Source organism: Cetorhinus maximus, chromosome 21 (assembly GCF_964194155.1).
Source record: "Cetorhinus maximus chromosome 21, sCetMax3.hap1.1, whole genome shotgun sequence".
In the NCBI taxonomy this organism is placed as follows: Eukaryota; Metazoa; Chordata; class Chondrichthyes; order Lamniformes; family Cetorhinidae; genus Cetorhinus; species Cetorhinus maximus.
In genome coordinates this window covers 12,773,505-12,796,794 of record NC_135899.1, presented here as the reverse complement: position 1 = coordinate 12,796,794, position 23,290 = coordinate 12,773,505, and the positions used below count along the sequence as shown (strand labels likewise).

The 23,290-nt window shown below is 47.2% G+C and overlaps 1 protein-coding gene across 1 annotated transcript in view; it reads right to left on the bottom strand.

Annotated features, from left to right (window-relative positions):
- Nucleotides 1-23,290, bottom strand: part of LOC144695520 (uncharacterized) — a 51,510-nt gene that overhangs the window by 5,724 nt on the left and 22,496 nt on the right. The window contains exon 4 of the mRNA XM_078566396.1: nt 17,523-18,429. Within this exon, the coding sequence (XP_078422522.1) occupies nt 17,523-18,429 (907 nt within the window). The remainder of the gene's footprint in view (nt 1-17,522; nt 18,430-23,290) is intronic.

The window sequence follows — 23,290 nt, the reverse complement described above, 5'->3', positions numbered from 1 at the left end:
GAGCCGCGTCCTTGAACCACTTCAGTCCATGTGGCGAAGGTGCTGTTACAATGATGAGGTTTATAAGATTACATTATTTTGGGGCTCTAGCTTTAAATTCAGGGTATAGGAAGGGGGCATGTGACATGTGCCTGACAATAAGCCTGATGGTTTGATCGTTAGAGATCAAAGAAAGGTTTAGTTTGTTTTACTGGAAAAGGGTGCAAGGTATTTACGCTTAGAGACAATGGCAACAGTCTCAGAGTATACAATGAGTAGACCCTGAGTCTCCCAAACACCCAAAAAAGTATTGTGGTTATCAGGTTATAAAAAGTTGTGTTGTAAACTTCCCATTTACTTTTAAGATGAAAGGGAGTTGAGGACAAATATAGCTAATTAGCATTTCTACCTTGATGCAAGGCTGTGTTTCACATTGCCATGGGGAAGAAGGGAGAGGAAGCCATTTTGAGATCAGGTTACAGGCTTCCCTACAAATCAGTGAATATCACAGGCAGACAGCAGTTCTCTTTCAAAGATGAGTAAAGCATCTAAAGACGGTCACTCAAAGTTACTACTCGGTGAAGCAGGGATACGGGAACCCACTGGAAGCTGGGAGCAACTGTGGACTGTTTGTTATAAGGAATGCAATTCCATAGAGAGTGTGATGAGTATAAAAGGGGAATGTTACTTTAATTAGTTTAAAGTATAGGTTTCCTACAAAAGGAAAATAGTGTTCTTTTAGTCATTTGTTACAGTAAAAGTTTTAAAACGTGAATTCTTGCCATGTCATTCTTTCAGCTCGTAACTGGAAGTTCAAATCTCTATTTAAAAATTATCGGTCTCTAATGAGATCATAACAATGCTCCCACTGTGCTGTTTGATAGGAAGCCCAGGATTTTGACCCAGTGACAATGAAGGAATGGTAATAAATGCTCAACATAGGATGGAGTGAGACTCAGAGGGGAATGGTATGATGGTACCCTGACAAAGCTGCTACCCTTATCCTTCTAGGCAATGGAGTACGTGTGTTTGGGAGTTGCTGTCAAAGAAGTTTTGGAGGCTGAACAGAATATGGTGCACACTGCACCCACAGTACACCTCTGGTGAAGGGAATGGTTGGTTAGACTAATGAATGAGGTGTAAATCAAACCGACTGCTTTGTATTGGACGTCCAATTCTTGAGCATTGGCTCAGTTGCCAGTGGCTCTGTAACTGTCGGCTTGGAGTCGAAAGAGTGTGGGTTTGAGCCTCACTCCACAGATCTCAGCACATGATCTAGATCTAGGCCGACACTTCTATAGAATACTAAGGACGTCCTGGCATGAGCTCTGTAGGTGGTGATGAGGAGGTGAGCCATTTACAACAGAATATCCATCCTCTGACCTGCTCAAATTGCCATATAGATGTCTTGGCTACAGATCAAGTTGAGTTTCTGATTTAATAGTGAGCCCGAGGATGTTGATGGTGGAGAATTTGATGATGGTAATGTTGCTGAACGTCATGTAGAGATGGTTAGACCTCTTGTTGGAGACAGTCATTACCTGACACTTGTGTGGTAGGCATGTGGCATGTCACTTAGCAGCTCAAGCATGGAAGTTCCCCAGGTCTGGCAGCCTGCAGGCCTGGACTGCTTTGGTACCCGAGGAATTATGAATGGAACTGATCACTGTGCAATCATCAGCAAACCTGGCTTCTGACCTAATGATGGAGGGAGGGTCATTGACGAAGCAGCTGGTGTTTGGTCCTGCTCTATAAAAGAATTCTCCATAAGTCCCACACCCGCCTACCCTACTCTTTCCTATCAGCCATGTCAGTATTTCCTTTTCACGTACATGTCCAATAGGATTAATTTAGATTTTGGCTGGAGTAAGGTAGTAGGGAGAAGAATGAAAGACAGAAACAAAGATCTGCATTTGTATAGCACCTTCCACAATGTCAGGGTGTACCACAGCACTTTTCAACCAAAGAATACAATTGAAGTGTAATCACCGCAGTAATGTAAATGTCAGAAATATGCCACCCAATGTACACACAACAATCTTCCCAAACAGCGATGCGACAATGGCCAGATAATCTACTTTTCGGTGACGTTGGTTGAGTGTTAGATATCTACCAGGATGCTGGGGCTAACTTCCCAGGTCTACTTCAACGTAGTGCTACGGGACCATCCCATCTAGCCCAGAGAACATACGGGTTCTCAGTTTAGCACGTTATTCAAAAAGTGCAGGGCTGCCGCAGTGGCAGCATGGCACTAGGCCAGTACTGCCCCGAAAGCACAGCACTACGCCAGTGCTGCCCTGCCAACAGCATGCTGTTGCCACAGTGCGGCGCTCCCTCAGTACTGACCCTCCGACAGTGCGGCGCGCCCTCAGTACTGCCCTTCCAACAGTGTGGTGCTCCCTCAGTACTGACCCTCCGACAGTGCTGCCCCTCCAATAAGGCGGTACTGACCCTCTGACAGTGCAGCGCTCCCTCAGTACAGACCCTCCGACAGTGCAGCACTCCCCCAGTACAGACCCTCCGACAGTGCAGCACTCCCTCAGTACAGACCCTCCGACAGTGCAGCACTCCCTCAGTACAGACCCTCCGACAGTGCAGCACTCCCTCAGTACAGACCCTTCGACAGTGCAGCACTCCCTCAGTACAGACCTCCGACAGTGCAGCACTCCCTCAGTACAGACCCTCCGACAGTGCAGCACTCCCTCAGTGCTGATCCTCCGACAGCGCAGCACTCCCTCAGTGCTGACCCTCCGACAGCGCAGCACTCCCTCAGTGCTGACCCTCCGACAGCGCAGCACTCCCTCAGTGCTGACCCTCCGACAGCGCAGCACTCCCTCAGTGCTGACCCTCCGACAGCGCAGCACTCCCTCAGTGCTGACCCTCCGACAGCGCAGCACTCCCTCAGTACAGACCCTCCGACAGTGCAGAGCTCCCTCAGTACAGACCCTCCGACAGTGCAGAGCTCCCTCAGTACAGACCCTCCGACAGTGCAGAGCTCCCTCAGTACAGACCCTCCGACAGTGCAGCACTCCCTCAGTACAGACCCTCCGACAGTGCAGCACTCCCTCAGTACAGACCCTCCGACAGTGCAGCACTCCCTCAGTGCTGACCCTCCGACAGCGCAGCACTCCCTCAGTGCTGACCCTCCGACAGCGCAGCACTCCCTCAGTGCTGACCCTCCGACAGCGCAGCACTCCCTCAGTACAGACCCTCCGACAGTGCAGAGCTCCCTCAGTACTGACCCTCCGACAGTGCAGCACTCCCTCAGTACTGACCCTCCGACAGTGAAGCACTCCCTCAGTACTGACCCTCCGACAGTGCAGCACTCCCTCAGTACTGACCCTCCGACAGTGAAGCACTCCCTCAGTACTGACTCTCCGACAGTGCAGCACTCCCTCAGTACAGACCCTCCGACAGTGCAGCACTCCCTCAGTACTGACCCTCCGACAGTGCAGCATTCCCTCAGTACTGACCCTCCGACAGTGCAGCATTCCCTCAGTACTATGCTGAAGTGTCAATCTAGATTTTTGTATCCACTATGCAAAGAGCAGCCTCGTCTTGCCGTGTCCACCAGGATTGTTTGCTTCGACTTGTCAGGTACACTGATCCTGGGGTGAGTACAAGTCCCTGAGGGGATTATACACAATTTAACAGTCATTGCAGCCCAGCTTGTACTTTCCCCAATAGAAAGGCAACTGCCTCGTTTAAAACTACGCGGAGTATTAAACGTTTGTACATCATTCCAGTTCCCCGCGCCTCTCCACTCAGCACCCGCGGCTGAGCCCCTAGCCCCGGGCTACCACATCTACTCGAGCCCGAGGCCGTGCGGGGAGAGGCTGAGGCCGACCGGCCTACCTCCTCCTCCCCGCCCCGCGCGCCTCCCCAGCAGCCGGAAAGGATGGAGAGGGAGCGGATATTTACAGAACGGCGGTCGCTTTGCACCAGGCGGCGGCTCAGGCGGCGCTGTCCGGTCTAAAGGCTGCTCGGGCCCGGCGCCGGCGACTTCTTCATCTCATCGGGGGTGGATTCCCGGCTCCCCACATTCCCCCCCAACCTTGCCCCGGCACTCGGCTATTCCCGTCTTCGCTCGGGTATTTCCGGAACTCCGTATTTTCCGGTTCCTTTTTCCCCCCCCCCCGCCCCCAGGCTCGCGGATATTTCCGGTTCCTGCCCGAGCCCACCGGCGCTCGGCCGTTTCCGGTTCCTCCATGAACACCTACCGGCGCTCGGCTATTTCCGCCTTCGCTCGGGTATTTCCGGGTTCTTTGTCAATCTCTCCCTTTGACCCCACCTCTCGCTGGCCTTGTGTCCAGCTCCACAGCCCTCAGGTGATACTCTTTTCGAGTTATTAACAGTCACAGATTGCAACTCTGTCGAGTACAATCACAGTTCTGGGTTTCCAGGAGTGGGACATGAACCCACAACCCTCTGATTCAAAGGCGAGGGTGCTATGAACTGAGCCACAGTGGACAGTGCCAAATGCACTTAGCCCTCAGGTGATGTTGAACTTTTGTGAAGGCGCTAGTTGGGCCTCAGCTGGGAGTATTGCGCCCAATTGTGGGCACCACACTTTAGCAATGATGTGAAGGCATTGGAGAGAGTGCAGAAAAGATTCACAGGGGTGGTTTCATTGATGAGGTGCTTCAGTTATGAAGATTTATTGGAGAAGTTAGGGACTGCCTTCCTTGGAGAAAAGCAGGCTGAGAGAACATTCCAGAGAGGTGTTCAATACCACGAGGGATCTGGATAGGGTAGACAGGGGGCAACTGTTCCCACTCACGAGAAAATACCTTTTCCTGCAACAAAATGGTTAATGGTGGTTCATTCAAGGCACTCGCAAGGGAACTAGACTGTTAACTGAAAAGGAACAATGCACAGGTTTGGGGGGGTGGGGGGGGGGAGAAGACGGGAGAATGGCACTGAGTAAATTGTTCATTCGGAGAGCCGGTGCAGATACGATGGGCCGAACGACCTCCTTCTACGCTGTAACAATTCTGTGATTCTGTGGGGAGCCAGGTTGCATTATTGGGAAGAATAAAACGGCGACTTATTATTTAAATGGAGAGAAACTTCAGAATGCTTCAGTGCAGAGGGATCTGGGTGTCCTCGTGCATGAAACGCTGATAGCTAGTATGCAGGTACAGCAGGTAATAAGGACGGCAAGTGGAATTTTGGCATTTATTGCTAAAGGAATAGAGTATAAAAATAGGGAAGTGTTGTTGCAACTGCACAAGGCATTGGTGAGACCGCACCTGGAGTACTGTGCACACTTTTGGTCCCCTTACTTGAGGAAGGATGTAGTTGCATTGGAGGAGGTTCACTAGATTGATTCCAGAGATGAGGGGCTTGTCTTATGAGGAGAGATTGAGCAGTTTAGGCCTAAACTCGCTAGAGTTTAGAAGGATGAGAGGCGATCTAATTGAGGTATATAAGATGCTAAAGGGGATAGACAAAGTAGACGTGGAGCGGATGTTTCCCCTTGTGGGGCATTCTAGAATGACAGGCCATAGTTTTAGGCTAAAGGGTGGTATATTTAAATCAGAGATGAGGAGGAATTACTTTTCTCAAAGGGTCGTGAATCTGTGGAATTCACTGCCTCAGAGTGCAGTGGATGCCGGGACGCAGAGTAAATTTAAGGAGGAGAAAGACAGCTTTTTAATCAGTAACGGGTTGAAAGGTTATGGGGAGAGGGAGGGAAATTGGAGTTGAGGCAGAAATGAGATCAGCCATGATCGTAATGAATGGCGGGGCAGGCTCGAGGGGCTGAATTGCCTCCTCCTGCTCCTAGTTCTTATGTTATTACTCCACTCTTCCCCCAAAATTTGAAGGTGGCTGCTCTGCTATTTCTGGCTGCACTTCAGTCCAACCCTCCTGATCTTTGGCTGCCCAGCGGCTGGGCCTGGCCATACAGGTCCAGAAATGCCACCGATTTGGGTTGGAGAACAAAACTTGAATTCAGCACGAGACCATTCAGGGACAATGTTGAGAAGCATCTTTTCATGTAAAGGCTAGTGGAAATCTGGAACTCTTTCCCCGCCCCTTCATCCCAAAAGATGGGAGTCCATTGAGAACTTCAAAACTGAGATTGACAGATTTCCGTGGAGTAAGGGATCTGGAGTGAAGCTGGTGGAAGAAATTAAGATTCAGATGATGCTCCCGGGATGAAGAACTTCAGTTATGCGGATAGATTGGAGAAGCCAGGCCTATTTCACCGGAGAAGAGAAGATTTAGGGGAATTATGATAGAGGTGTTCAAACTGATGAGGGATCTGGACAGGGTAGATAGGGAGAAACTGTTCCCGATGGCGGAAGGATCAAGAACCAGAGGACACCAATTTAAGGAGATTGGCAAAAGAAGCAACGGTGATGAGAGGAAAAATGTATTCAGGCAGTGAGTAGTTAGGATCTGGAATACACTGCCTAGGAGTGCAGTGGAGGCACATGCAATTTTACAATTGGATAACTATCCGAAGAGGAAAAAATTGCATGCTACAGGGAAATGGTGGAGGAGTGGGACTATATGAATTGCTCTTTGCAGAGAGCCAGCAATGGGCTGAATGGCCTCCTACTGTTCTGTAACCATTCTACTATTCTATGATTTAAATGAATGGATCAAGGGATTGAATGGCTTTATCTCCTGATCCTATGTCCCATTGAGCTTTCGGAAGAGCTCTGATTCAAATTTGTGGGCATTGCACATTTTACTGAATTTCCCATTAAATATGAACACTTACCTCAGTCTCTCTGTTAGCCTATATTGCCATCTTGTAAATTTTACTACTTTTGATTCAGGGCAGCCTGGGAGAATACATCTTGTAGGTCACTCACAATCGCCCGTCCCCCACCTTGTGACTTCATGTGTTCTTGTTCAGTGACATCATGAATGGGTGAAGTAGGTTGTGCCAATCCCCAGTTATGACTTCAGCAGAGAAAAAAGGTACATATTACACAACAGCGCAGAAACCAGGCCATTCCTCTGCTTATCTAACCTATCACCATAACCTTCTATCCCTTTCAGCCTCATGCACTTACCTAACTTCCTCTTAAATGCATCTGTGTTATTCATCTCAACCGCTCCCTGTGGCACCAAGTTCCACATTCTCACCACTCTCTGGATGGAGATGATTCTCCATAGTGCCCTATTGGATTCATTAGTGACGATCTGATATTTATGGACCCTTGTTCAGTGTACCTTCACAAGCAAAAACAGCTTCTCCACATCTATCCTACGGTCCTACTTTCATAGTTTTAAAGACCTTTCTCAGCTTACCCCTCAGGCTTCTCGTTTCTGGACAAAAGAGCCCCAGTCTATTCAGTCTCTGCTGATTGTTGTCATCTCGTAGTTCTGGTATCATCCTTTTGAATCTCTTTTTTTGTATCTTGCCTAGTAAGATGACTTACCCTGTGGAGCCTTCCTTTAATCTTGGATGGTCCATTGTCCACAGAGCAGCAGGCATAAAACAGGCACCAATTTTGCATTTCTCGGAGGTCAACACATCACTTAAGGTTCATGGTTGTTGCCATGTTTCAATGGTGGATCAGGGCAGGGGGTACTTACCTGACGTCTTATGCACCCTGACCCTCAATTCTTCCCTAAGTGGCAGTTCGTTCTCTGAGTCTTTGGAAAAAGAAAGATTTACATTTATATAGTGCTTGCTGCGACCCTGGACGTCTCTAGCGCTTTACAGCCAACGAAGTAACTTTTGAAGTGTGTCACTGTTGTCAAGGATGAAATGTGCAATGAGCAAACTCCCACAAATAGAAAGGCGATAATGACCAGATAATCTCTACTTTTTTGTGTGTGATGTTTATAACATTGGCCAGGACAGTGGGGAGAAGTTCCCTGCTCTTTTTCAAAATAGTGCCATGGGATCCATCCGAGCGGGCAGACGATTTAACGCCACATCCAAAAGTGGGCACTTCTGACAGTCCAGTGTGGAAGCATACCATCTGCCAGTCTTCCGATACAGAAACGATGGTGCTATCAGTTGACACGTGAAATGAAATGATGAATAAACTCGTGGTTTATTGAAAGATATTGAATGTTTGGAGGGGGACCTAACAGAGCTCTCTTCCAAATTATGAATGAGTTTGATAGGGTAGACATCTTTCCGCTTGTTGGGAGAGAAGCATCAGCAGCCAATGAGCCTAGGGCTTGCCTTCGGGCAGAGCACACAAGAATGAATGAATGCATGGCAGACCAGAGCTATGGGCCATTAATGTCAGGTAGCCACTGATAAATCCAATAGGGAATTCAGAAGTAACTTCTTTACCCAAAGGGTGGTGAGAATGTGGAACTCAGTACCACAAGTGAGTGGCTGGGGATTTTGGCAATAAATAGATGCAGCTAAGAGAAAGCTAGATAATTAAATGGGTGAGAAAGGAATTGAAGGAACTGTTCATAGGGTTAGATGAAGTAAGTTGGAAGGACGCTTGTGTGGAGCATAAACAAGATCAAAGACCAGATGGGCTGAATAGTCTGTTTCTGTGCTGTAAATTGTATTTAATTTTATCTAAGTTGGAGTCTGTGAGGATCCAGGATTTGTTGATGAAATTTAAAATACAGATTGGCGCATCAGACCAAGGAATAACAATTTTGTGATCCAAATGATTTATTAGATTTATTTTTAAAATTATTTCATGGGATGTGAGCATTGCTGGCCAGGCCAGCATTTATTACCCATCCCTAATTGCCCTTAAGAAGGTGGTGGTGAGCTGCCTTCTTGAACCGCCGCAGTCCATGTGGAGAGTGTTCCATCACACTCCTGACTTATGCCTTGGGGTGGTAGACAGGCTTTGGGGGAGTCAGGAGGTGGGTTACTCAACTCCGAATTCCTAGTCTCTGACCTGCTGTTGTAGCCACAGTATTTATATGGCTGGTCCGGTTCAGTTTCTGGTCAATGGTAACCTCCCAGGATATGGAAGGAAATCAGAACGGATTTTGAGAAACCAGCAAGCAGGAAACCAGAGGGTTGATCAATCTGAGGCCTTGCAGCTCTGAAACTAAGGCAAAGAGTAAGGCAGTTCTTCAAATAACAAAATTCACAACACGTGAACTCAAGGGTGTAAATATGTTCCTTTTATTCACAAAAAGACAGAACTAAGAACCCCTTTAAGAACTTACTGGGAGTAACTTTCTGAAGCAAGCTTCAGAAAACACAACACTGAAGGATGAGCCCCAAAAGATATGGAGCATAAAGCTTTTTCTAAACAGAAGCAGCATGGATTCCTAACTGAAGTGGGCTTCAATCTGGCCTGAACAAATTCCACAAGTAACATAAAATAGTGCTAAGGAATCATGGAACTGGATCAGCACACTGTTTGCAACATCAAAAGGCAAAAGCTTTTCATTGTCGAGAGAAACACCTTGATATTAAATGATTATCTGTGTAGAGGAAGGAAAGACCCTTTGTTAATGTCTTTCAATAAGCAGCCCAACAAGGAGAATGGTGTTGGCTGTGGCTCTTTATCATAGTCTGGCTTTATCGTAGAATCACACAGTACAGAAGAGGCCCTTCTGCCCATCGAGTCTGCACCAACACGTAAGAAACACCTGACCTACCTACCTAATCCCATTTACCAGCACTTAGCCCATAGCCTTGAATGTTATGACGTGCCAAGTGCTCATCCAGGTACTTTTTAAAGGATGTGAGGCAATTCGCCTCCACCACCCTCCCAGGCAGTAGTTGAGGTAAATAGCATAGATGCATTTAAGGGGAAGCTACATAAGCTTAAAGTATAAGTACACAATAAACAGCAGGAGGAGTGGACCAAATGGTCTGTCAAGCCTACTCCACCAGTCCATATGATCATGGCTCATCTTGGGCTTCAAATCCACTTTCCCACCTGCTCCCCATATCCCTTGATTCCGAGAAACCAAAAGTCTGTCTATCCCAGCCTTAAATATATTGAGCCATGTAGCACCTCCCCAACCCCTAGGGGTGGAGATTTCCAAAGATTTACCACGCTTTGAGTGAAGAAGTTTCTCATCTCAGTGGCTAGTACCTCAGTCTCTGAGCTAGATGGTTGTGGGTTCAAATTCTACTTCAGCACAAAATCTAGGCTGACATTCCCAATGTGGTAATGCGGGAGTGCTGCCCTTATGGGGGAGGTCAGCTGTTTCCCTACAACATTGACTAGGCTGGAAAAAAAATTCATTGGCTGCCAAGCGCTTTGGAACATTCTGAGGCTGTGAATGGCGTTCCAGATCCGAACTACCTGCATAAAAATATTATTCCTCATGTCGCCATTGGTTCTTTTGCCGTTCACCTTAAGCCGCTACCCATCGATCCTCCCACCCTTGGGAGTTTCTTTCTACTCTGCTTAGAACCCGGATGATTTTGAACACCTCCATCAAATCTCCTCTCAACTTTCTCTTCTTTTAAGGAAAACAACCCCAGCTTCTCCAAGTGGATTCAAGTTCCACTCCAGACACTTGAGCACATAATCGAGACTGAGGCTCCCTGTGCAGTACCGAGGGAGGGCTACACTGTCGGAGCTGATGTCTTTCAGAGAAGATGTGAATGGAGTTCTTCCCTCTCAGCAGAATGTAAGAAGCCCCATGGCGCTATTTCAAAGAAGAGCATGGGAGTCCTCCATATTCAGGCCAATATTTCATCCCTCAATCAACATGGCCGAAACAGGTTATCGCACTGCTGTTTGTGACATCTTGCTGTGCACAAATTGGCTGCTGTTTTCCCCTACATTACAACAGTGACTATACTTCAATAAGTATTTCGTTGGCTATAAAGTACTTTGGGACATCCTGAGGTTGTGATAGGCACGATAACAATGTAAATTTATTTGCAGAATGGTGCCAAACTCATTGGTTGGGAATAAATAAAAACAGAAAATTCAGCAATATTTTTTTTTCAGATTTTCAGCATCTATAGTATTTTGCTTTTGTATTACTGGCTGGGAATATCGGTGTTTCTTATTACATGGAATTATATAAAATCCACAATATGATCCACACTTCTTCCCACCCCTCTTCATCTGATCCTACCAACACACCCTTCTATTCCTTTCTTCCTCATGTACCTCATTTTCTTTACTAGTACCATCTTCTTAAATCCCTCTACCCCGTCACCTCCATCTTCACCTCCAACAAGTGCAAGATGATGAACTTTCTAGACAATCCAATCAGCTGCCTCTGCTGCTCCTTTCCACTCACCCACCTGACCAAACTTCCTTTAATTCCACCCCGCCCCCACCCCCATGCCCGAGCCCTAAACTTGCACCTTTCTCTCGTTTGCCTGCTATCTCCCCTCAAGCCCTCTCCGAGTTCAAATTGTCCACGAGACCCACCTCCTGTTTCCTGAATTCTATTCCCACTAAAATGCTGACCACCCAATTTACCCTCCTGTTCCCATGTTAGTCATTACTGTAAATGGTTCTCTCTTCAAGTGTTTTCTCTCTTTCCTTTAAATCTGCCATCGTCATTCCTCTCTCAAAAAACCAACTCTTGACCCTAGTGACCTGGTAAATCATCACCCCCATCTCCAGCCTCCCTTTCCTCTCCAAAGTCCTTGAACATGTTGTCACCTCCCAAATGCAATCCCATCTTTCCCAAAACTCAATATTTGAAATCCTCCAGTAAGATTTCCACCCCGCCACAGTACCAAAACAGCTCTTATCAAAGTGACATCCTATGTGACCGTGACAAAGGTGAATTTTCCCTCCTCATCCTTCTCAGCCTGGCTGCTGCCTTTGACATGGTTGACCACACCTCTCCTCCAACTCCTCTCCGCTGTCATCCAGCTGGGTGGGACTGCTTTCACCTGGTTACATTCTTACCTATCCAACTGTAGCCCGAGAATCACTTGCAATGGCTTCTCTTCCTGTTCCCACACCATTGCCTCTGGTGGATCTGTCCTTGGTCCTTTCCTGTGCCTCATCTCCACACTGCGCCTTGGCACACCATTCGAAAGCACAGCGGTAGTTTTCACATGTATGCTGTCGACATGCAACTCTGCCTCACCACCACCTCTCTCTCGACTCCTCCTCTCTTGTTATATTATCAGGCTGCTTATCTGACATCCTGCACTGGATGAGCAGAAATGTCCTTCATTAATTCTTGGAAAGACTGAAGCCATTGTTTACAGTCCCTGCTCCAAACTCCATTCCCTAGCTACCATCTCCATCCCTCTCCATGGCAACAAGTCTTGAGTTTAAGCCAGTCCGTTTGCAACCTTGACTGTTACATTTGATCTCAAGATGAGCTTCCCAACTCATATTCATGCCATCAATAAGATGGACTCTTTTCATGTCCGTAACATCACCCAACTTTGCCCCATCTCAGCTCATCTGATCCTGAAACCCTCATCCATTCCTTTGTTTCCTCTAGACTCGACTATTCCAATGCATTCCTGCCTGGTCTCCCTCATTCTATCCTCTGTAAGCTTGAAGTCATCCAAAACTCTGCTGCTCATGTCTCAACTCGCAGCAAGTCCTGTTTCACTATTACCCTTGGTTACGTTGACTTATATTGATTGTCAGTCAAAAAATGTCTTGATTTCAAAATTCTCATCCTTGTTTTCAAATCCCTCCATGGCCTCACCCCTCCCTATCTCTATAATCTCCTCCAGTAGCACAAGCCTCTGGGATATCTCTGCTCCTCCAATTTTGAACTCCGGCAGCTTTCAATGCTCCACATATTGGTGGTCAAGTCTTCAGCTGCCTGGGTCTCAAGCCCTGGAGTTCCCTCCCTAAACCTCTCTGTCTCTCTATCTCACTTTCCTCCTTTAAGACACTCCTTAAAACCTACTCTTTGACCAAGCTTTCGGTCATCTGGCCTAATATCTCCTTATGTGACTCGGTGTCAGACTTTGTTTTATAATGATCCTGGTGAAGTGCCTTGGGACATTTCATTACATTAAAGGTTCAATATAAATATGTTATTGTTGTTGTTAGACAGTGGGAGGGATTTGTCAGCCTAGGACAGAACATCCAAAAGTCTTATAACAGACCACCAGTAAGGAAGAGCAGGGGGACTCTCTTTAGTGTCCTGGCCAGTAATTATACTTCAAATTTAACCAAAAAACAAATGATCTTGTCATTGCTGAAGAAAGAGACATGTTGAAGTTTTTCGTCTTGCACTCATCAGGACACTACTGCTGCTACTATGCAATAGCAACACGAGTGGTATTTGCCACTAACAGGATGCTGCTGTCACACCAAAAAGACGTTCTGCCTATCACACAAATGAATAATGTGGTATTTGAATTCCAGGGCCAGTGTGATGCTAGGTATGTAGGCTGTATGTCCCAAAGACTGGCGGATCATATCAAACAGCCTGTCCCAGCCACTGTTCACAATGGGCAAGGTACAGACCATACCCAAACAGCCCGTGCTTGCAAAACTCAAAAAATAGTGTCCAACATTAGATGTGATTCTGCGAATGGACAACATTTGATAAATAATCCTCAGTGTGCTAAGAATTACACTGACAACCAATTTAAGATTGTCAGTCGGGTTCGCAGTCTGGCATATTTGCATGTACTGGAAGCTACATAGGGCCCTGTTCTTTACAGACAGAAAGAACATGTGCACACATTGCGCCTGTGCCTGTTTCAGCTAAACAAAATAAGCGACAGCCATTCCATGACTCATTCCTCATGGCAATGTCTTGACCAATCAGGATCAAGCTGCCTGGTTTAAATTTCAAACAATGCTTAGCAGTTAACTGCCAGTCACCATCACTGGTGCATTCTCCATGGCAATGCCCCTACCAATTAAGAGTCCACTTGCCAACCAATCAGCACACTCTTCATAACAGTATAAATTGTTGTTTTTCCCTTGTATTGATAGTCTTGCAAAATGTCCTGATGAGTGCGAGAAGAAAAACTTTGACATGTCTGTTTTTTCAGCAATACTCAAGCTCTGTACTACCAGACGACTATTTATCTGGCCAATATTACATTGCAGTTTGTGGGACCTTCCTATGCGTGAATTGACTGCTGCATTTCCTACATTACATTGGTGACTGCACTTCAAAAGTGATGTGATGACAAAAATGATGGTGTGTAGGCCAGAGTTAGAACAGATGAGGAACCCTCAGCTCAGAATTCAGGAACACAATCTAACGCTGCCATTGGACACATCTGTAAGGTCAATCAGAGGCTAACTGCTGACTGCGGAGAGAAGTTTGCCTCCAGGGAATCTAGGACTAAAGGGTTTAGTGTAAAAAAAATTTAGGCTGACCTTTCAGGAATGAAATTAGGAAACACTTTTTCATGCAAAGGGTAGTGGATGTCTCTTCCACAAATGGCAATTGATGTCAGATCAATTGTTAAATTAAAAATGGAGATTGGTAGATTTTTGTTAACCGAAGGTGTTAGGAATATGGAGCAAAGGCAGCTAGACTAATGCTCTTGAAACATGAGTTCACATCCCACTAGGGTGCTTGAATTTAAATTCAAATAATTAATAAATCTGGAATTAAAATACTAGTCTCAGTAAAAGTGGCCATGAAACTACTGGATTGTTCTTAAATACCCACCTGGTTCACTAATGTCCTTTTAGGGAAGGGAATCTGCTGTCCTTACCTGGCCTGGCCTACATATGACTCCAGTCCTATAGCAATGCAATTGACTCAAAACTGCCCTCTGAAATGGCCTAGCACGCCACTCAGCTGTACCAAACTGCAACAGAAATAAAGCACTGTGGGCACACCTCCAACGCACAGAGGGCAGCGGTTCAAGAAGGCGGCTCACCACCACCTTCTCAAGGGTGACTCTAAGCGATGGGCAATAAATGCTGGCCATGTAGCAATGCTCACATCCCAAGGACAATTTTTTTTTAAAATTAGGTTGCAGATCCAGCCATGATCTTATTGAATGTTGGAACAGGCTCGAGGGGCCAAACGGCCTCCCCTTGTTCCTGCAGCTGGCAAATCAATATTTCCTCCCCTGGGGAGTTACCGAGGTCAGCCTGGCTGTCCCTTAATTTATCATTTGGTGATGCTACCTGTTCCTTGTTAAGTATCCTATGTGTTTAGTTATGATCTATTGCTGTTTGATAAATATGATACTGGGGCCGACCAGTAACAAGTATGACACAAACATTCCATGTGGTGCTTTGAATTCCAATGTACACATAGGTATGAAGGTTAATGGTTATCACAGGGGATCGCTTGCGGTTAAGACTGTTAAGAAAGCATGGGGAATCCTTGGATTTATAAACAGAAGCACAGGGTACAAAAGCAAGAACGGCATAACGAGCACTGGTTCAGCCTCAGCTAGTGTGTCCAATTGTGGGTGCCACATTTTATGAGGGGTGTAAGCCTCTGGAGAGGGTGCAGAAGAGATTTATTAGAATGACACCAGGGATGAGGGACTTATGGAGAGACTGGAGAAGCTGGGATTATTTTCCTTGGAGCAGAGAAGGCTCAGGGAAGCTTTACTTGCATTTATATAACACCTTGATGGTAGTAAAACCTCCCAAAGTGCTTAATACAAAGTGGTCTAAATTATGAAGAGTTTTGATCGAGCTGATAAGGACAAATTATTTCCACTAGCAGGAGGGTCAGTAATCAGAAGTCACAGATTTAAGGTGGTTGGCAAAAGAAGCAGAGGGGAGAGGTGGAGAAACTTTTTTTTATACACAATGGTTGTGATCCGGAACGCACTGTCTGTAAGGGCAATGAAAGCAATCACAAAGATAGGTAGGAAAGTAAATTGTGAAGAGGACATAAGGAGGCCACAAAGGGACAGAGTTAGGTTAAGTGAGTGGGCAAAGATCTCGCAAATGGAGTATAATGTGGGCAAATGGAATGGTCCATTTTGGCAGGAAGAATAAAAAAGAAACTTATTATCTAAATGGTGAGAGATTGCAGGGCTGAGATGCAGAGGGATCTGGGTGTCCTGGTGCATGAATCACAAAAGGCTAGTATGCAGGTACAGCAAGTAATTAGGGAAGCTAATAGAATGTTATCATTTATCATGAGGGGAATTGAATACAAAAGTAGGGATGTTATGCTTCAGCTATACGGGGCACTGGTGAGACCATATCTGGAGTACTGTGTAAGTACTGGTCTCCTTATTTAAGGAAAGATGTAAATGCTATAGGAGCAGTTCAGAGAAAGTTTACAAGACTAATACCAGGAATGGGTAGGTTGTCTTATGAGGAAAGGTCGGACAGGTTAGACTTGTATCTGGAGTTTAGAAGAATAAGAGGTGACTTGATTGAAACCTTTAAGATCCTGACGGCTCTTGACAGGGTACGGACAGGATACGGAGAGGATATTTTCTCTTGTGGGAAAATCTAGAACTAGGGGTCGCTGTTTAAAATAAGGGGTTGCTCATTTAAGACAGAGGTGAGGAGAATTTTTTTCTCTCAGAGTTGTGAATCTTTGGAACTCTTCCTCAAAAGGCAGTGGAAGCAGATTCTTTGAATATTTTTAAGGCAGAGCTAGATAGATTCTTGATGAACAAAGGGTGAAAGGTTATCGAGGGTCAGGCAGGAATGTGGGGTTGAGATTACAATCAGATCAGGCATGATCTTACTGAATGGCGGAACAGACTCGAAGGGCCGAGTGGCCTACTTCTGCTCCTAATTTGTACGTTCGTATGTAGAATCAGTGGTAACTTTGAAAAAGGAATTGGATTTGCAGAGCTATGAGAGCGGGATTAATTGGATAGCTCTTTCAAAGAGCCAGTACAGCACAGGGTGGGGCTGATGGCCTCTTTCTGTGCTGTGAGGTTCAATCATGTACCATAGAATATACTGCTTGGCTGCTACAAAGTCTAGTTTCTATAAACGGTGCATAAACTCATACAGAAGCCAATTACTGGACTATAGCTATTCTAGTATTTGGAAATGTGATGCAGGAATGTGTGACATTTGTAATCTGACAAGGATCAAGTCAGGGAATTGAAATGTGACTAGGATCCGAGTATGAAATTTGAAGTCCAACAGGAAATATTATGCCACTTTTAAAGATATACAGCATATGGTATTCCAATTAAACAGAAATACATCTATTTAGTTAAAACTATAGAGTTCCGGTCCTCCACTTCTTATCTGAATGGCTTCCTGTCCGTCAGATTCACCATGGCAACCAGGTAAAGGTAGCTGCTTTTTGTCTCAAGTTTTTCCAGGTCCCTCTCGTGCAGTCTGCAACATGGATCTTGGGCTTCCGGCCTCAATCTTCCTGGTACAGAACTCAGACTGCTCTCTGCTTCACCCTTCGTCGTCCAGTTTATTCCCTCTCAACCCAGGCCTCACTCCAAATTCACCCCCACTCTCCAAACACTGGTCTGTAACTCTACCTGGCCAGACAGGTCTAAAATGGCAGTGGTGAGGGCTGAGTGACCACACTTGAGTATATAGGCCTGAAACCACTTGGGTAAGTGCAGGGTCCAAAGCTTGAGTGTGAGCTGATCAGGCCCTAAATTGTTGGGTTCATTTGAAGATGAAAGCCCGAATGTGAGATAGGGGAAGGCTAAGCAGGGCTTCCTGTTGAGTTGGTGGGAGTGGGAAAGTTGAGCTTCAGTTTCAATGGTGCAGAGTTCTGGAAGGCCCAAAGCTGGTTCAAGGGCCGACCGGGCCCCAGGCAGGCCCAAGGGCCGACCGGGCCCCGGGCAGGCCCAAGGGCCGACCGGGCCCCGGGCAGGCCCAAGGGCCGACCGGGCCCCGGGCAGGCCCAAGGGCCGACCGGGCCCCGGGCAGGCCCAAGGGCCGACCGGGCCCCGGGCAGGCCCAAGGGCCGACCGGGCCCCGGGCAGGCCCAAGGGCCGACCGGGCCCCGGGCAGGCCCAAGGGCCGACCGGGCCCCGGGCAGGCCCAAGGGCCGACCGGGCCCCGGGCAGGCCCAAGGGCCGACCGGGCCCCGGGCAGGCCCAAGGGCCGACCGGGCCCCGGGCAGGCCCAAGGGCCGACCGGGCCCCGGGCAGGCCCAAGGGCCGACCGGGCCCCGGGCAGGCCCAAGGGCCGACCGGGCCCCGGGCAGGCCCAAGGGCCGACCGGGCCCCGGGCAGGCCCAAGGGCCGACCGGGCCCCGGGCAGGCCCAAGGGCCGACCGGGCCCCGGGCAGGCCCAAGGGCCGACCGGGCCCCGGGCAGGCCCAAGGGCCGACCGGGCCCCGGGCAGGCCCAAGGGCCGACCGGGCCCCGGGCAGGCCCAAGGGCCGACCGGGCCCCGGGCAGGCCCAAGGGCCGACCGGGCCCCGGGCAGGCCCAAGGGCCGACCGGGCCCCGGGCAGGCCCAAGGGCCGACCGGGCCCCGGGCAGGCCCAAGGGCCGACCGGGCCCCGGGCAGGCCCAAGGGCCGACCGGGCCCCGGGCAGGCCCAAGGGCCGACCGGGCCCCGGGCAGGCCCAAGGGCCGACCGGGCCCCGGGCAGGCCCAAGGGCCGACCGGGCCCCGGGCAGGCCCAAGGGCCGACCGGGCCCCAGGCTGGTTCAAGGGCCGACCGGGCCCGAAGCTGATTCAAGGGCCGATCGGGCCCGAGGCTGATTCAAGGGTCAAAGATGCCTGAGACTGGAACAGGAGTCCAGCAGGCCCCTAGCTGGAGTTGGAGCTGAGCAGGCCCAAGACTTTGAGAGGAACTGTAGAGCACCCACTAGAAAATTAAGAAGCAATGTGCAACATTGATTTTGAAAGACCAAATGTTTTGTGGGTGCATGCGCAACCATTTCAATGCTAGATCTTATACAGAGCGCAGCAAACATATTATTCATTCATGGCATGTGGGCTTCGCTGGCTGGGCCAGCATTTATTGCTCATCCCTAGTTGCGCTTGAGAAGGTGGTGGTGAGCTGCCTTCTTGAACCACTGCAGTCCATGTGGTGTAGGTACACCCACAGTGCTGTTTGGAAGGGAGTTCCAGGATTTTGACCCCACGACAGTGAAGGAACGGCGTGACTTGGAGGGGAACTTCTAGGTGGTGGTGTTCCCATCTATCTGCTGCCTTTGTCCTTGTAAATGGTCGTGGTTGTGGGTTTAGAAGGTGCTGTCTAAGGAGCCTGATAAATTCCTGCAGTGCATCTTATGGATGGTACACACTGCTGCTACTGTGCATCGGTGGTGGAGGGTGTTAAAGTTTGTGGATGTGCTGCCAATCAAGTGGGCTGCTTTGTCCTGGATGGTGTTGAGCTTCTTGAGTGTTGTGGGAGCAGTACTCAATCAGGCAAGTAGGGAGTATTCCATCACACTCCTGACTTGTGCCTTGTAGATGATGGACAGGCTTTGGGGAATCAGGAGGTGAGTTACTCGTCGCAAGATTCCGAGCCTCTGACCTGCTCTTTATATGGCTAGTCCAGCTCAGTTTCTGGTCAATGGTAACCCCTGGATGTTGATAGTGGAGGATTCAGTGACGGTCATTGAATGTCATGGGGTGATGGTTGGATTCTCTCTTGTTGGAGATGGTCATTGCCTGACATTTGTGTGGCATGAATGTTACTTGCCACTTGTAAGCTCAAGCCTGGAGATTGTCCAGTTTTGCTGCATTTGGACATGGACTGTTTCAGTATCTGAGAAGTTGCGAATGGTGCTGAACATTGCGCAATCACAGCGAACATCCCCACTTCTGCCCTTATGATGGAAGGAAGGTCATTGATAAAGCAGCTGAAGATGGTTGGGTCTAGGACACTACCCTGAGGAACTCCTGCAGCGATGTCCTGGAGTTGAGATGACTGACCTCCAACAACCACAACCATCTTCCTTTGTGCTAGGTATGACTCCAACCAGCGGAGAGTTTTCCCCCCAATTCCCATTGACTCCAGTTTTGTTTGGGCTCCTTGATAACACACTCAGTCAAATGTGGCCTTGATATCAAGGGCAGTCACTCTCACCTCGCATTTACCTAGAAAGACAAAAGTTACACACTTCATGATATTCTGCTGGGAACAATTGTTTTAATGTTTTCGTCACAGGTGGCCTTGATATCAAGGGCAGTCACTCTCACCTCGCATTTACCTAGAAAGACAAAAGTTACACACTTCATGATATTCTGCTCGGAACAATTGTTTTAATGTTTTCGTCACAGGCAATAATGACCATAATCAAATTCATTTTAAAAAATTTATACAAATCCAGTTTTAATACTAAGGTATTACAACAAAGCTAATATTTAATTTATATGCAGGCAATTGTACTGCTAACTAAAAAGGTCCATTGCAACCTCATTTTATTGGGTTTTCCAAATAGGCACTACTTAATGATCATTAAGTTACATATTTTGTGTTAAAGACCAGAAAACATGGCTCTCCCCACACACATCAGACAATACTTTTTATGTTACAATACAACAATACTGTAGGTCATCATGGCAGAACAGATGATGCAATGTACACACAGTCAAGCACATACATGTACACACATACACAGCCTGAAATAAAACAGCGTATACCAATCTTAAGAAATAGGGTAACGCTACACCGACGGGGAATCAGTCAACACCAACACATCAGAGTCATGGGGCAACTACAAGGAGGCAATACAGCCATTACTAGAGGAACACAGAGATAGTGGACAGTCACTACTAACACTGTGACAATAGCATCACACGGAGATGGTGGACAGTCACTGCTAGTGCAGAGTGGCAATGCAGTTACATGGAGTAATTGGACAGTCACTGCCAGCACAGGGAGTAATTACAGAGTCATCACCAGCAGAGCCACAAGCAGGCAGTGGCCGCCAACAAAGCTTTGGTTTGACCATATCGAGGTACTAAGCAAGCAACTCTTCCAATTCCTCTACAAAAATAAAACCCTGATCTTGTGAATCTCCTATTTTTTGTGCCAGTCTATTTTACTGAAAGCATTCTCTGTGTCCTTCGGAAGGATAACCATTCCCCAGGATCACTCAGATGCTCCCTCTCTCACTAAAGCATCCCTTAAGTTTCTGTTGTAGGACTTGACTGCTCACTGAATACCCAAGAAGCCAATTTCACAAGAAACCAGACAGTGCTACTCAAATTATTAAGGGTCTTTCAGTGTGTGACTTGATAAATATATTACTTAAGTTACTAATTAAACTAGCTTATGCATTATGTGTGTGTATATATTATATATATTGATATAAAAACACATACACACATTGAAAACTTACAGACTGGGCACTTAAGTGGCAAATGAAGTTTAACTCAAATAAATGTGAGGAGATGCACTTTGGTAGGAAAATTAGAAAAATCACCTACTGCTTAGAAAATAAGAAACTGAAAGGGGTGGAAGAACAAAGGAGTCTAAGGATATAGGTGGACAAATCATTAAAGCAGCTTTGCAGGTTAGCTGTGTTATCAAAGCACTAAGATTTATTTCCAGAGGTGTAGAATTCAAAAGTAATGAATTTATATTAAAGTAAGAAATAGGAGCAGGAGTAGGCCATTTGGCTGCTCGAGCCTGCTCCCCATTTAATAAGTTCATGGCTGACCTTTGACCTCAACTCCACTTTCCTGCACTATCACCACATCCCTTGACTCCATTACAGTCTATATATCAACCTCTGTCTTGAATATGCTCAATGACTGAGCATCCACAGTTCTCTGGGGTGGAGGGTTCCAAAGATCCACAACCCTTGCAGTGAAGAAATCGCTCCTCACCTCAGTCCTACATGGCCCACTCCTTATCCTGAGTCTATACCCACTAGTCCTAGACTCCAGCCAAGGGAATTAGCCCCTCGGCATCAAACATATCTAACCCTCTCAGAAGTTTATGTTTCAATAAGATCGTCTCATTCTTCTGAACACCAGAGAATAGGGGCCCAATCTACCCAAACTCTCCTCATAGAACAAACCTCTTATCCCAGGAATTATCTAGCGAGCCATCGTGACAACTCTTAAAAGTATATCCTTCCTTTCAGTGTGGGGACCAAAACTGTAAACAGTGCCCCAACTGTGGTCTCACCAAAGCCCTTTTCAGCAAGACTTTCTTACCCTTGTGGTCCAACCGCTTTGACAATAAAGGCCAACACACCATTTGCCTTCCTAAAATGAAGGCAAACTACTGCGGATGCTGGAGACGTGAAATAAAAACAAAAGTGCTAGAAAAAGGTTAACTCTGTTGCTGCCAGACCTGCTGAGCTTTTCCAGCACATTTTTTTGTTTTTATTTACCTGCCTAATTGCTTGTTGCGTCTGCATGTTAACTTTCTGTGTTTGTCGTATAAGGACAACCAAATCCCTCTTAACACCAACATTTAACAGTTTCTCACCAGTTAAAAATATTCTGTTTTTCTAATCATCCCTCATCAAAGAGAATAACTTCACATTTACACACATTACATTCACGCCTACCACTTTACTGCCCGCTTAATCTATCTCTATCCCTTTGCTTAACACTGAAGGTTCATTCACACCCACAAGTGCCAACAAAAGAGAATCTAACCACCTCCCCTTGACATCTGACAACATTACCATCACTGGATCACCCACTATCAAAATCCCCTGGGGGTGCGGTCACCATTAATCAGAAACTGAACTTGGCCAGCCATTTGAATACCTTGGCTACAAGAACAGTCAGAAACTGCAACCTCTGTGACAAGTGATTCACTGCCTGACTCCCCACTTGCCTGAGTAAGTGCAGCTCCAACAACACTCAAGAAGCTCAATGCCACCCAGAACGGTCTGCTTTGACCGGCGCCCCATCCACCAGTTTAAAAGTTCACCTCCACCACCAGTGGCGCAGTGTGTGCCATCTACAAGATGCACAGCAGCAACTCGCCATGGGTCTTTGGACAGCACCTTCCAAACCAGCAACCTCTGCCACCTAGATTGACAAAGGCAGCTGGCGCATGGGGACACCATCACCTTCAAGCTCCCCTCCAAGCCACACCATTCTGCCTTAGACCTAGTTCTCCATTACCTAATTGGTGCTGAGTCAAAACCCTGGAACTTTCTCCTGAACAGCACTGTGGGTGCACATGCGCCACGTGGACTGCAGCAATTCGAGAGGGCAGTTCACTACCACCTTCTCCAGGGCAATTAGGGAAAGGTAATAAATGCCGGACTTGCCAGTGATTCCCACATCACATGATCTGTAGCTGCCCAAGCTGTCCGTACTTGTGCTCTGCTATCAATGGCCAATTGGCGTGAATAAACTTGTATGGGGCACTAGTCAGGCTGCACTTAAACTACTCTGCCCAGTTCCATTCTCCATGCTATAAAAACACAGAAGCACCAGAGAAAGTAGGGGGAAAGAAAGAATTAGAAGGATGTGACCAGAACTGAGAGGTTACAGCTCTCAAGAAAGACTGAACAAGTGGGGCTTTTTTTCTTCAGAAGGGAGAATTAAGGGTGATCTGATCTTTAGAATTATGAACGTGGAAAAAAGGTATCCACTTTTGGGACAATTCAAAGACTGGGCCCATGAATACAA